Genomic DNA, 15,481 nt, shown 5'->3' on the forward strand with positions numbered 1-15,481 from the left:
ATGGCTGGATGGCACCACCAACTCGATGGACATGGGTTTGGGTGAACTCTGGGAGTTGGTGATGGACAGGGAGGCCTGGCGTGCTAGAGTTCATGGGGTTACAAAGAGTCGGACACAACTGAGCGACTGAACTGAAAGTTCACCTAATATCTGTGTGTACATACATTTTCTACGTTTCTAAACTGTAAATTTTACCAAATAAGAATTTTTGAACTTCTTAAACTCCTCTAAAGAGACTGGTTTTCAATTATCTGAGTACCTACCTTCTGTAATATGCTAAACTATATCCCCTTCCCCAAATGACCAGGTCAGTTTACTATTAGCATAGGAGGCAAAAAGTAGTTCATCTATTTAAAGAGTTCTCTTTCTCCTATCAAGTATTCTGGAGACCAAGACATTATGCATGCTTCCTGGTAATAGACATACTCACAATAACAACAAATAATAGCACTCCCTCAAATTTATACAGTTTTAGAACTTAACATTATGGCACATCTACCATCTGGCTTTATTTTCCAAAGTGTCCTTTTAAGTAATAAAGCAAGTGTTACACTAATTATAGATAATAAAACTCAGGGCCATGAACTTATCCATGATCATTTATCTAATTAGTAATAAAATCAAAACTAAAACACAAATCTTTGTGACTCATGCTGTCGTTATTAGATAAAGGCTAAATATACTACCCTGATTTTAAAATGTTGAGCATGGAGTAATACTGCTTACCTGAGACTCATATGCAGAGCCAGGTCCTGAACAGTACGATCGTGTTTGCCCATAGATGAGTATTTCCCCAACCAACTTGGGAAGGTGGGAAACTGGGTCATGTACCCCCTCATTAACTCTCCAGGAAGAACACTGGCATAAATGGCCTAAAAAAAAAATTAATTGCAGTCCACAAGTTAAATCCAGTACTAAGTTGCTTCTTTAGCAGCCGCTGGCTTCTAAGCAGTCTCTGGAAAGAGGCAACACTATCCCCCGTGCCCAATTCCAAGACAGTCAAGCCCTTTCCCTCTGTCTCTGATTTGCTGATATGGGAAGCTTCGACTTGAGAAAACAACTAATTGCTGTAAATGCCTTGGACCAAAACATGTTATGGCCTCAGAGGTCATCTCACCGACCTAGCCTCCTCAGCCAGCTGATCTCAACACACCAGTTACTTCAGGTCAATGTCACAGAAAATATTTTAAGAGGGATACGACTGTCTTAAGAAAAATATATTGATAGACCCAGGTCAATCAAAGCATGGAAAATCTAATAGAGAAATAAGTAAACCGGCACTTGAGGAAAGTTCTTTTTTTATAGGCATCCTTGGTTATCTTTTATAGCCACAGTTTTTAACTTTTTTAAGGCTGGAATTATACATAAATTTTCTACCCTGCTTTAACAATTTTCTGGCATTAGTGTTCTTTATATTAGATCATATTTATAATTTTAAAGGCTGCATGAACATACCATCAAGAGGATTTACCATAATTAATCAGACTCCTATTGCTGACCATAGAGATTTTCTCCCATTTCTTACTATCAGAATTAATGCTTTAGGGAGTATTTTTGCACATTAAGTTCTTGCTGTGTTTAGCATTATTTCTTTAGGATAAATCCTCACAGGTATAATGAATTATTAGGTACAGAGAAAAATGAACACTTCTAAAACAAAATAAAAAGGTATCTTTAAAAGAAGAGTAGACCTTCCAGCAGTCCCTTGCTTGTTACTCAGGTCCATAACTACATATGCAAAACTCAAGAGCAAATAACAGTCTTAACGATGAAAGTTTGCAAAATTCTGTTTGAGTAAAAGATATCAACCTAGATAAAGTAATCAATATAAAACTGCCTCTGTAGCAAGGAAATTAAAGAAGATCAGAATTCACGTATCAGAAAAGTGGCTATAGATCTGCCCTGCATTTCTTTAAGAATAAGCTACTTAGTAACAACGTGGGAAAGCCAAGAATGACAAGAAAGAAATGGATTCTTAAGATAAAAGAAAGCAAATGAAACTAGATTCACATCTTGCTGCTGCTAAGTCACTTCAGTCGTGTCCGACTCTGTGCGACCCCACAGACGGCACCCCACCAGGCTCCCCGTCCCTGGGATTCTCCAGGCAAGAACACTGGAGTGGGTTGCCATTTCCTTCTCCAATGCATGAAAGTGAAAAGTGGAAGTGAAGTCGGTCAGTCGTGTCTGACTCTTCTCAACCCCATGGACTGCAGCCTACCAGGCTCCTCCATCCATGGGATTTTCCAGGCAAGAGTACTGGAGTGGGGTGCCATTGCCTTCTCCGTTATGACCAAAATCTAACTTTCCTATTCCATATGTCCATTTATATAAAAACATTGAAAAATAAGGCTAGATTAAGAAACAGAATAGTGCCCATGGGATACTTTATAAAAGACTATTTTTGCCATTAAGAGTTTAAATGTTTATCTGGTATTCAAATAATTACAGGAGCTAAAAGCTATTTTTGTTCTAACTAAAGCAGAGTCTACACTTTAAGGGGAGCCCTATGCTTACCTGTGTGGGCAGAAGACTCCAGTTTTGCTTATTCCGGATTTGACGGTCCACTAGATCACCATCACATATGCTGTCTGCTGCTCTGCTTAAAAGCATCAAGTGCTTTTTCATGTCACCCCTGCAGGAATACACCAGTCTGAGTTACACCACTGTTAACACTCCACACCCTCCCTCCCAGGATACCTGGCCTTCACAGGGCTGCGAGGGTGCTGATCCTAACTCCTCACTACCTCTGAACACTCACCCTGCAGCTACGGGCTTCACATGTATGTAGTTCTCCTGGACAAAGAGGGGTGCTATTGAATAATCATGGAAGAAGAGATCTGACTTGTCCATAAGTGACATATGAGCAGTCTCTTCTCCAGTTACAAACACTTTCCGGGCAACATCAAACGGGCCCTAAAAGAGAGAGGGACATAGCTAGTTGAACAGCCGATATCCAAAACACTGACACCACCAAACGCAGGCTAAGATGTGGGGCAACAGAAACTCCATTTCATTGCTGGTAGGAATGCAAGATGTTACAGGCACTTTGGAAGACAGACCTTACAAAACTCTTTATCATCCCATCCAGCAAGTGTGCTCCTTGATATTTACCTAAATGAACTGAAAACACAAAATAACCTGCACATGAATGCTTACAGAAGTTTTATTCAAAACTGCCAAAACCCAGAAGTAACCAAGACGTCCTTCAACAGGTGAATGAGTGGATAAACTATGGTATATCCAAACACTGTACTACCATTCAGCACCGAAGGAAAAAGAGTTATAAACATGAGAGGATATGGAGAAGCCTTAAATGGATACTAAGTCAAAGGAGCCAGTCTGAAAAGGTGACACTATATGGTTCCAGTCGTCTGACATTCTGAAAAACCTGAACTACAGAAACGGTAAAAAGACTAGTGGTTGCCAGGGGTTGGGAGAAGTGAGGGATGAAGAGGCAAAGCAAAGAGGATTTTTAGGGCAGTCAAAGTATTCTGTGCAATACTACAATGGTGGATACAAGCCATTACACATTGTCAAATCTCACAGGATGTATAAAACCAAGAGCAAACCCTAATGTTAAACTATGGACTTTGGGTGATAATGATATGTCAGTGTAGGTTCATCAGTTATAACAAATATAACACTCTGGTAGGGGACGTTGACAGTAGGGGACACTATACACAAGTCTGGGGACAGGACATACCTAGGAAATCTCAATTTATATAGACCTCTAGTCTCAGAGAGGTCAACTATAAACCATTTGAAACAAGATTATTCTGAAGTTTCAAAACCATTCAAAACCTGAAGCCCACACACAAGGGACTCTGGAAAAGCTATTAGCAGCTATATCTATATTTGTTTACTATAAATATCCATAGGTTGTATAGATGTCTCTATGAACTATAATAACTATTTCCATTAGATTAATACTGATAGGAGAAGAAATGCTTTGGCTAAGAAAGCAGGAAATGGAAATTCATTTTACCAGTTTGACATCCTTTTTGGCTCTGTGAGAATCAGCCTTGGCCTGGTCATAGGTTAGTGCCTTATTTCGTGCACACCACATATTCAGATTGTGTAAAACCTAAAAGAATCACAAGCAAGATACTGTCAAGATAGGAAAACACTGCCACTCCCTATCCCCAAAACACTAAAGGCATCAGTTCAAAAGAACTGTCAACAGCTATATAACATATATTTAATTTACCTGTCTGATATCTTGATTAGCTCCCAAAATTATTTCATTCATAGCTGGAGGGGGGATCTTTAGACCCTCTTTAAATGCAATAGACATCATCGCACCCTGAAATTGACAAGGGAGAATGAACCTTCAATGATTTTTTTTTAAATTCACATAATCAGATATTTTAAAGTATTTATCAGGTACTTTAAAAAACTGACCCAAAAATATACAGGACAGTATGATGGAGAAAAAATTCCAATTATCATACCTTAATCTGTTCAACCCGAGGTCTTTGAAAACGAAGATCAAAACAATAATGAACCAAAGAGCGAATCTTGGGATGGTTTCTATCATTGCACATACAAATAATGGGAATTTTTGTATGTTTTATCAGGCCAATTAATTCCTAAAAAGCAAATTTGCAACATATATATAATTTGTTAAAAAAAAATCACAAAATGTATGTATTTTAGGTTTTAAAACCTCCTCAGCAACATGTCTTAATTGCCGTAATTATAATTAGCTCTTCAAATTTTTTTAAAACCTAAAAATTAACAGTACCACTACAGAAATACAGTCTTTCATTACCTGAATTCCTCCCCTGTCCTCATTGCCAGCCATGCCATCTACTTCATCCATGATGAGAGCATGCCTCGTGCCTACTGAATGGACTGTTCCACCTGACCCATGGTGGGAAGCAATGGGATGGGACACAAAAAGAAAAATTGTTGCTCAAACACTGCTGCTTTAAAAAAAAAAAACAACTATATACACATATATATAAATAACATAGATACATGATACAAAATTCAAAAGGCACAAGAGTAAGCAGTGAAATTCTCTCCCACCTCTGTCCGCTAGGGTATGCAGTTTCTCTCTCTAGAGGCAAATGACGTAAACAAACTCAGGGACATACCCCTTAAGAGATATCCTACACGTTAAAAACGTGTACATAAAAATATATACCTTCAGGACTTCCCTGACGGTCCAGGGGTTAAGACTCAGCACTTCTATTGCAAAAGGCGTGGGTCTGATCCCTGGTCAGGGAACTATAATCTCGCATGTCACATGGCATGGCCAAAAAAAATAAATGGAATTTCTATTTTTAAAATACACACACACACCTTGGTTTTACCACTTAATATATTTTCGTATTCTGTTACTTATCTATAGATACAGAACACCTCATTTTTTAAAGGCTGTAATATTCCATTTTACACACACATCAAAAATCAATCACTTTTCACTGATGTAATATGAAGATCCTTCAATCTTTTGCTATTATGAATTGTATGAAATGAAGATCCCTACATGGATGTATCATTTTGCATATATATAAGTATAACAGTTGCTAAATTCCAGGAATCAGAATTTCTGGGTTAAGGGTATGTATAATTTATTAAATAACTTCAAGAAATGCTGTCAGATTGCTCTCCAGAGTTGCACCAATTTACATTCCCGATAATCATTATGTGTGACATTTCTGAGCAAACTCTTTAACAATCATCTCTACCACTCAGTGACCATGCAAAATACCACAGATTCTAAATACACAGCATGGTCTGTAACTTGAGTACCCTATTTTCCCCATAAACTCTGGCCACACCAGACCACTAGCTACAACTGGAAACAGCGGCACTTTTATACTGTGTCTCGTGTCCTCCTCTACTGCCTTGGCCTGAAACAATCTTTTCCTCCTGCAAACTATTCTCCTTCTCATTGTTCAAGGCCCTTTGAACAAATGTCACCCTTTCATGGTAGCTATCCCCAGTGTCCCAGATAGAACCATTCCCTCATCTACAGGCCTCTATTTCCTCACTCATCACACTTTGTTAGTTATTTATTAACTTTCTTCACAGGATTCACTCTTGAATCCTCTAAAATCTGCGTAATTATGTCCACATACATGTTTTTAATCACACTCTCAGAAACCACTAAGACCTAAACAAGAAACAGTTAACTACTGCCTCTCAGGGTTATGTCCTTCTCTCAGTAACCCCAGGATCTAACAGGGTGCTTGGCACATAGTAATGTTCAATCATAGTAATGTTATTGAACACTGAAACGAACCCATTTTTCTTACATAACCTCCCCCCAACCCCTCTGCCAAGAAAAAAAGAAACCCACATACTTGAATAAAAGCCTTTGATGCTGGTATTATTCAGTGACTCAGCAACAATCTCCTTCAAACTGTTCTTACTCCGAGTGTCACTTGCATTCAGTTCCACATAGCTATACCCCAATTCCTAATCAAAACGTTGGAAAACATTGCCATCACAATGCAAATTATAAACTCTCCCCACAGAAACAAAGCAATTAAGAAAGAGGCTAGAAAAGTCACATAAGTAACCATGGGTAAAATGATACAGTGAACACTAATAGATAATGAGATTAACTATAATAAGAGATATTTTTAAAAAATATCATATACATACATAATACAACACATAAATACACACGCAAGTATGGTCTTAAAACCTCAACTGCTACATATAACTAATCTGGAGGAGCATATCTGAACAAGCAATTTTACTAAGTTCGCTTCTTAAAGTCCCCAAAAGAATTAAATATAACTACCCCAAAATTTCAATACCAGATACAGAATTAAGATATGAAAAAGTACATTAAGATAACAAAAAGTAAACACTGACTCAAGATAAACTATAAATTGTTCTGTGTCAAATTATCCCAATATATAATCTCCCTCTCAAATTGTGAAAAATCAACTAACTTGGGCTTATTTCCCAAAAGGGATCATTATGTTAAGGCATTATGTAAAACCATTAATTCCACAAAAAAGTAATGATAATAATAAAGGGGGAAAAGGGCGTCATTTTCACAATTGTAAAGACTAGGGAAAACATTTTTTGTTTTTAAATGTTAAATAATAGAGTAGAAAATATATAGTTATTCACAAGCTAAAAATTTATGGTCTGGTCTATAATAAAAAGTACTAAACAAAAACATCAACCTATGGGAAAAGGGTTGGGAAATCCAGTAATAAAGTAAATTTAAAATCTCTCATTTAACTTTCCTGATACTACTTCATGCATTGTTTCACACCATCCTGAAACATCTGGACTCCCCTGGCGACTGAGCGGTAAAGAATCTGCCTGCAACGCAGGAGCCATAGGAGATTTGGGTTCAATCCCTGGGTCAGGAAGATCTGGAGAAGGAAACGGCAACCCACTCCGGTATTCTTGCCTGGAGAATGCCATGGACAGAGGAGCCTGGCGGGCTACAGTCCATGGGGTCACAAGGAGTTGGACATGACTGAAGTGACTTAGCACACATTCTGATACAAGAGTCCTGGTTTGCTCCATTGCCTCACGCTCTCACTGTCCAGAGGTGTGGCAACCGTAGAGACAAGACCAAAGGCAGGATCCCACAGTGGTGAAGAATCAGACTGTCTGGGTTCACACTTTGCCACCACCCTCCTCTACAAATCTGTTTCATCTGTCACGTGGCAATGGCAAGAGTACATATATTCGGTACACAGAGTTTTTCCTACGGGGCATATAAGATATCTGTAACAGTCTGTAAGACATATTATCTATAAGATTATGCACCCAAGGGCTTATCTGCACACGGCCTGGCACACAAGCAAATATCACCTATTATTATAATTACCAATATTTTTAAAAGGCTGAAAATGACAAATAGGCTCAGAACCAAAGCAAACTGCAGAGGTTAGAATTTAGAAAAGTAATGACAGAATACCCACCTGACAAACCAGAGAAGCTGTGGTTGTTTTGCCAACACCAGGAGGACCTGAGAGCAATGCTGCTTTAAAACTGGACCCATCATCTTTGCCAGCAAATTTACCAAACTTTGCTGCTAGGGAAAAAGAAATCCCAGAATGTTAACCTCTATGACCTAACAGAAATGTAGGAATGACAGGAATAACTGTGCATTAAGTTAGCATCAAGAGCAGTCCTCCAGTTTCACTGAAAATCTGCAAAATATTTTTTTTTGCAAAGTTTAAGCAACTTTCCTGAGCATTTAGTGAAATTCTACTCCCTACCTCATCTTCACTCAAATAAAAAAACTTCAAAACAAACATTAATTTTATGAGCTTCCTTTCCTACAAAAGCATAGGTCATTGAGCAGACTACCTGGGTTTTGGGAGAGCTGCAGGTGATTTAACCCCTGTCTGTTTCCTCCTTTGTAAAATGAGGGGAACAACAGCGATGTGCCTGGAGGGGAAGCTGTGAGGATGGACAAGCTGAGCACAGAGCCTGGCATGTCTTAATAAATAGTAACAAGAATGGCCACAAAAAGAATGAATTGAAGATGTTGCGTCCGCAACTGTCCTGCCCAGCTCAACTCCTCTCCTTATCATGGGGGCCTGGAACATAATAGGTGCTCAATACGTACACAAGGACTGAGAGAGAGAGATGGTTAAGCCTACCTCAGGCATGGGGAAAGGGACTACAGCTCGCCTGAAGCCTTTAAAATCTCTTCTTTAGGCACATAAAGCACTTACACCACATTTTATTTGGTTTTGACAGAGAAAAGGGGTCAGTTTAACTCTATCATCAAAATTATATTATTTATTAAATAGTATAAATAAAATAAATTGGCACTGTTGACCAATGTCTAGTGACAACCTTGCTGCGAATAACCCAGCCATCACTTTGGAAATTCACTACGATGCTCACTAAATTTCTCCTTTCTATTTCTCACAAAATATCCCCTAGGGTTGTGGCTGGAATTCAAGACTACTAGCATTTGTGATTAGAAACTTCGGTTCCAATAATACATACTTTGGACATTAAATATATATGTGGACATATATATATATATGACCATTCATTTTCCATGCCTAGCAAAAGCAAACATGCTGCTGGGGTTCTTAGGCTGCCTACTCTGCAGCATGCCTCAGCTTTTTACTCGCACGTTTCCCCCCGAGTCTCTCTGGCCCTCTAGGGGGTCTTGCTCTCACATGTCGCAGACCTTGGTCCACGTGTGCTCTCCCACCTGACACTCCCCTCCCTTCACCAAGCTAACTAACTCCTCTTGAGTTTCTAAGTCTTGTCTTAGCTATCCCTTCCTCTAGGGATGGGAATCCCTGTCCACACTCTTCCAACCCCTGAGTGCCCTACACTTAACCCTGTAACAGTACTTAGCACAGTACATTTTAATTGCTGGTTTATCTACGTCTCCCTCACTGACTGGAAGATCCTTAAAGGGGACCGTGCTTTGTTCACAACAGCACTTTTGGGGTCTAGTATGACACCGAGGCTCAGAGCAGGCTCTTAATAAATGCTGCTGAGAATCAATAACCAACTATTACACTTCCTAACATATGTGTTCCTGAGCAACGACATGGTGACAGACACACACAAGAATGAATGAAGCTGTAAAATCACCGTGTTTCTTATCTTCGGATGGACTCTTGTGCCAGTTTTGGAGCCAGCGCAGGAGTTTGTTGGCACAGCTCTGGTCACCTTGCTGTCCAATTATGGTCTTGAGCGAGGTTGGCTTATACTTATCCACCCAGAGCAAACTTTCCACTTTGCTTTCTCTGCTGTCATCAGCCAAATTCCTAGCCCGGCTGTCACCATTTGCCTCCTCAGCCGCCTGCTCCTTGAAGTCCAGGCCTCTCTGAGACACACTTGCTTCCTTTTTTAGTGACTTTATAGAGCTTTCCCTTTTGGGAGTCAGTTTGCACTTTTTAGATTCTGATTCCTTCTTAGTTGGACTACTTTTTCTTTTTCCTTGGTCATTTTTTTGGGGTGTTCTTTCCAATTTGGATTTTTCTTTCTTCATCTTAAAAAATTGGAGGAAAAAAGAAACCTGATGAGATACACAGAATTTCTGTCCTGCTAAATGTACTCTAGAGGGCAGGCTGAGGTGCCCAGGTGAGCAGCCTGGGTCTGTCTTCTCACAATGGACTCTGCTGTTTGTGGAAATCTCTATGTTCCAAACTTATTTAGAAAAAATGAAAAACACACCAAAAGCATCCACATCCAATTTTAAAAATGAGAGTTAAAAAAAATGAAAAGAGCTTTTTGAAAGCAATTAAGTATTATAAAATTAGTTGAAAAAAAAGGATCAATAATTTTTGCTTTGTGACATTAATATTTTATTCCTCCACAAAAACATTTACACAAATGTTCATAGCATCATTATTATATTTTATCTATACAAATATTATAGCCAAAAAGTGGAAACAACCACTTTTGGCCAACAGATGATGAACAAATAAAACGTGGTATATCCACACAATGAAATAACTAATCACCAATAAAAAGGAGAGGAGCACCAATTATGCTTCAATATAGCTGAACTTTAAAAGCAAGGCGCGAGGTAGAAAAAGATAAGAGGGCCACATGGTACATGCCTCGCTTTATACGGAATGTTCAGAATAGAGTAGCGGTCGCCAAGGGGTGGGTATGAAGAGTGACTGATAATGGATCAGTTTTTGTGGGAGGTGATGCAACTGTTCTGGAATAGACAGCAGCGACAGTTGCACAATCCTGTGAATATCCACTAACATACATTTTAAGACAGGTGAATTTTATCATCTATGAGAACTAAAATTAGTGGGAAATTTGACAAAAAGCAAGGTACTAGCATTGTATTAAAGTATCTCCCCAAGACATTAATCAACTATAAAAGGAAAAACTGTCACTTCACTAGTGGAAAAACAAGGCAGAAATCATAGGAACTAAGTAATGAAGGCTACCACCACCAATAATAAGACATGTCAGCATCATGCACAGCTGATCTGATGCCCTGAGGGGGACACAGTATCACGTATATGGTCGTCTTGCCCAAAATGCATAACCTCAATCTCACCATGAGAAAAGACCAACAGCCCAAATTGAGAGACATTCTACAAATCAACTGACTAGCACTCATCAAATCAAGGCCATAAAGAGACAGAGGAAAGACTTGCAGAACTCTCACAGACGGGAGGAGACTAAGAAGACACAACGCAACGCAGTGTGAGATCCTGAGGACGATGGGGCCAAATGTGAAGGGAACACGTTTAGCATCAGTGGTCATCTCCTGGTGTTCAGAACTGCACTATGTTATGTAAGTTGTGAACACTAGGGGACATGGATGGCGGGGCAATCCAGATCATTCCCCAAGACTTTTCTAAGTGGAATAAATTGGAAGACCACCTCACCACTTGGGTGACAGAGCTGGGGACAGAACACTTGGGCTGCTGGCACCCCTGTGTCCCACACACGGACATGTATACAGTGGAAATGAAGGCAGCTAACACTAGGAGCAGCAGAGAGACAGAAACGGAAAGAGTACTAGAAGCACGGCAGTCTGCAGACCCAGCAGTCCCTACATCAGACTTGTCAGAGTTTACTTATGTGAGTCAAAATGGTTCCCTTTCTTGCTAAGGTAACATGGGCTTGGTTTCTATCACAACTGAAAAAGTCCCGATATAGTTCTAAATGCAAATGATTTTATCATGCCGATATCTATGATATAACCTCCAAAGAATTCTTAATCAAGAAGCTCTGCACAGTTTTACTGTAAGAAAAAGGAAAAGGTGGACAGTTTAATCAGTAATTAATAGATATGGGTAGTACAATGTATGGTCCCCTCTTCCTCCTCATACTCCTTTGAGAAAATTAAAGAAATACATCAAGGACAACAGCCTACAGCTGAGTCCACCTACTCAAAAGGAAATAAGGAAGTTCATCTGCAGTAGGAGGAAAAGTTAATTTTTTAGCCCACAGGCCTGTATTCACCCAAGAAATGTCTCTATGAAACAGGAAAGGTCTATACATCAACATAAATAAGTCAAGTTCATTTTATACAAACCTCAGCTTCAGCAGCTATTTCATACTTGGACTTCTTGCCTGGCATGGTTCGAATCAGATTCAACAGGCCATCTTCATCAATAATATTTGTTCCCAAGGCTGCTGCCTATTAATTTAAAATTAAAATCATTGAAACCATTACTTTCTATAAAAATATGATTCTCAGGCTTGTCAGAAGGTGAAAAACCACATTTGTAAACTAGGTAACACTGGAATATTGTTTACAACAGTATGCATGAGAAAGCATCATTAAAAAGAAAATAACAGAACCTCCTCTAAGAATGGTGGGTTGGCACCTGGGGTATCACACTGCCCCTTTTGTAGACTGCTTTCCCTTTCTTTCTACCCTAAAAAGGTCAAAGCCTCTAGGGCCTAAGTCCAGCTCTTCACACCCTCTTCCAGGCACAACTGGCTGGCAGACCTTCTCCTCCACCGTCTCCCCTGCTAACAGAACTCCAGTGTGTTCATCTCCAAGGGATGACTTATGACTGGTCTAAGAATCAGAAGACTCTTCATCTTCCCCAAACTCTATCACTCTGAATGGCCACAGGACAGCTGTGGCCAATGAGACTTCAGTGGAATTCTATAGGAGGTATTTCCGGGAAATCTCTTATGAGGTCAGCTACACCTGGTGTAACATCTTGCCACTGCTCCCTCTTTCCTGCCTTGAATGTGAACTTGAGAGCAGCGGCCAGCTTGCAACACAAGGCAACATGCATGAAGACAGGAGTGAAGGACAGAACTAAGTCCAGCTACATCACCAAGGGGCTGAACCACCCCCAGCAACGGCCTACCTCTGGAATCCTCAATAAGGTAAGGAAATAAGCAGCTATCTGTCAAAACCACAGTTACTCAGGTATTCTATTGTTGGAACTAAGTATAAAAGAGAGTTACCAATTAAAAAACTCAAGATGGAGTCCACAGCAGCATAAATAGGAATACTTAGGACTAGAAGAGGAGGAAAACTGCTTTTGCTTCTACCTTCAAAAAAGATTTTTGGCTAGAATACTACACTAAGAAAGCCAAGCAAATAGGAACTGTGCCTTCAACTGGAAAACCGAAATCCCGGGTCAAAACCAAACAACACTTCTGTGGAGAAGAAATAACATAGAGAAGAAATTACTTTTCCATTTTTTCTCTTCACTTCCCTCTGTGTACAGGACATTACTACGTATGGTCACGCCATGAGCCTGCCAAGGCAAGCAGGCTATTTCACTGTGCTGAGAACACAGCACTACCCACCTTGTCACTCTTGGATTGGCCACTATCACGACCCATGACCAGGTAGTTTGTTTTCTTGCTGACATTTCCCGTCACTTTTCCCCCATAACGCTCAATTAGAGACTTGGCCTCATCTCGTTCAATGGACTCCAGCACTCCTGTGATTACAAATGTAAGGCCTTCCAAGCAATTTTCAGCTCCCTAAAAACCAAAATGTTCAAGCAGAGAGGAAATTACATGGTAGCTTTCCAAAGAAATATTTGGCATCAAAACTGCAGGAAGTTGATTTTTCTCATTTGACATCATAAATAATCTCAGCATGAAAAAATGTGCAGGAAATTTACAGTGAATGAATACGCAGAAACGGAAATTAAATCCTGAGAAATTCTTATGTAGGTTAACATTTAACAAGCTTATAAAACCAGCAACAAAAAATGTATGTTCAGTATGGTTAGGAAACCTTATTAAAGTTATCCATTCATACTATCCTCATTGTTTACAAAATATTTAAACTACTGGTTAACTTGTATAACTTTAAGTAAGCAACCAGATGTAATGCACCTACAGAATATCTTGCTTCTGCTAAAAAAAAGTTTCAATTCTGAAAGAAACTACACAGGTTTGAGCTCTTACCCTATCACACCATCTCTTGATTGAAAAGTTAATCTGATAAGACAAAAGACACTCGGCAAAAGAAGGCTAGATGGAAAGACATTTAATCTTAATTGGAACTGTGTACAGGTACAGATTTTTTTTACTTTCACAATGGCTCAATACGGTATAACCCCAAGCAAAAGGAAAAATATATAAGTCATTCCAAGTTACTTATTACTTTTGAAAAGAGGATTGAGATCAACATAGACTTAAAACATGCTTGCAAAGAAGCAGCTAAGCAAAATTCAAAGACTGCCCCAATACAAGCTCAATCCTTTACCATCCAGGTGAAGAATTGTTGTTGGGAGGGTAGGGGGAGTGTAGTAAGTCTGTTTGGAGAGAAGAGGTTTGACTAACAACATCTCAAGGTCCCTATGACTCTAGGATTGAAACGACCTTGTGGATCTCCCTACCACACTCTTTCATTCTCAAACTCTCATTGCAGGACCAGCAAACCACCCAACATTCTCAACCTCTTCTCCAATATTCCCTCCATGGCCTTGCTTTCACCGAAACCTGGCCACCCCCTAAGAACACCGCTTTGGCTCAAGTCCTCTCAAGCAGAAGCTTTTTTATCTTTCATACAGGAGGCAAGCCTGGCATCTTCCTCCAGCCTCCTACACAGCCCTCTAGCCCCTTCTGGCTCATCCTCTGCCCCTCTTTATTATGAGAACTACACCTCCATCTGTGATCTGAATCCCCTGCCCTTCTACATTCTCAGAAACCTCACAGTACCTTTGATTATCCTTCTCTTTCTGGGATATCTTCAATCTCTCCCTTTCTGGTAGATCAATTCCATCATCAAAAAAAAACAACATGCTTTAAGCATCTGACTCAATGGTAATGAACCTGCCTGCCAATTACAGAGATGACAGTTCAATCCCTGGTCTGGGAAGATCCCCTGGAGTAGGAAACGGCAACAGTGCTCCAGTGTTCTTGCCTGGGCAATCCCGTGGACAGAGGAGCCTGGCAGGCTACAGCCCACGGGGCCGCAAAAGAATCAGATGTGACTGAGCGAGTGAACAACAACCCTAAAGATGCTCACATTTTCCCCCGAAAGCCGCCTCCCGTTTGTAGCTAGAAGTCCTCTCTCTCCTCTCCCCTTCACAGCCAACATCATCTACTTATGCTGCCTCCATTTCATCTCCTCCCACTCTCTCTTCAACCCACTTCCACCAGGTTCTGCCTCCATCATTCTATAAAACTTTTGCTAAGATCCCTAAGGGTCATTCACATCACTAAACGCAGTGGACAATTTTCAGCCTCCTCAATGTTTTTTTAAAACTCTCTTCTCCGTTTGCTACTGTGATACCACCTTAACCAGGTTTCTCTCCGGAATCTGTGGCTGCTGCTCCTCAGTCTGTTTTTGGGGTTCACCCTCCTCCACTTCACAAGGAAGCTAGGTCCAAGGTCTCTTTTCATTCTGTCCTTGTTTGCCAGGTGACATCAAGTCCTTCAAACATTTTCTACATGCCAATAATGCCCAATCTTTTGCATCCCATTGTGACTTCTGTTCTGAGAGCCAGTCCTCCTGTCCACTGAATATTTCCACGTGGCTACCTTGCATACATCTAAAGCACAGCATGGTCACAATGAACTCATTGTCATCTCCCCAAATCTGCTCTGCCTTCAG

The 15,481-nt window shown here is 40.1% G+C and overlaps 2 protein-coding genes across 6 annotated transcripts in view; one reads left to right on the forward strand and one right to left on the reverse strand.

Moving 5' to 3' along the window:
* The window catches only part of WDR19 (WD repeat domain 19), a 124,934-nt gene that overhangs the window by 89,135 nt on the left and 20,318 nt on the right, over window positions 1-15,481 (forward strand). The window contains exon 37 of one of the 3 annotated variants that reach the window (XM_069593860.1): window positions 3,213-4,991. The exons of the other annotated variants lie outside the window; for them this stretch is intronic. The gene's annotated coding sequence lies outside the window, so the exon portion shown is untranslated. Of the gene's footprint in view, window positions 1-3,212; window positions 4,992-15,481 lie in introns of those variants that run through there. 3 annotated transcript variants of the gene reach the window in all.
* The window catches only part of RFC1 (replication factor C subunit 1), a 73,081-nt gene that overhangs the window by 5,136 nt on the left and 52,464 nt on the right, over window positions 1-15,481 (reverse strand). For 2 of the 3 annotated variants that reach the window (XM_069593863.1, XM_069593865.1), the window contains 12 exons: window positions 13,216-13,395; window positions 11,975-12,079; window positions 9,556-9,955; window positions 7,908-8,020; window positions 6,315-6,429; window positions 4,772-4,863; window positions 4,452-4,589; window positions 4,208-4,303; window positions 3,986-4,084; window positions 2,759-2,913; window positions 2,515-2,632; window positions 727-872 (listed from right to left, as the gene is read on the reverse strand). In XM_069593863.1, coding sequence (XP_069449964.1) covers window positions 727-872; window positions 2,515-2,632; window positions 2,759-2,913; window positions 3,986-4,084; window positions 4,208-4,303; window positions 4,452-4,589; window positions 4,772-4,863; window positions 6,315-6,429; window positions 7,908-8,020; window positions 9,556-9,955; window positions 11,975-12,079; window positions 13,216-13,395 — 1,757 coding nt within the window. The remainder of the gene's footprint in view (window positions 1-726; window positions 873-2,514; window positions 2,633-2,758; window positions 2,914-3,985; window positions 4,085-4,207; window positions 4,304-4,451; window positions 4,590-4,771; window positions 4,864-6,314; window positions 6,430-7,907; window positions 8,021-9,555; window positions 9,956-11,974; window positions 12,080-13,215; window positions 13,396-15,481) is intronic. The other variant, XM_069593864.1, reaches the window with a different exon arrangement.

This window comes from Ovis canadensis, chromosome 6 (assembly GCF_042477335.2).
Source record: "Ovis canadensis isolate MfBH-ARS-UI-01 breed Bighorn chromosome 6, ARS-UI_OviCan_v2, whole genome shotgun sequence".
Classification (NCBI taxonomy): domain Eukaryota; kingdom Metazoa; phylum Chordata; class Mammalia; order Artiodactyla; family Bovidae; genus Ovis; species Ovis canadensis.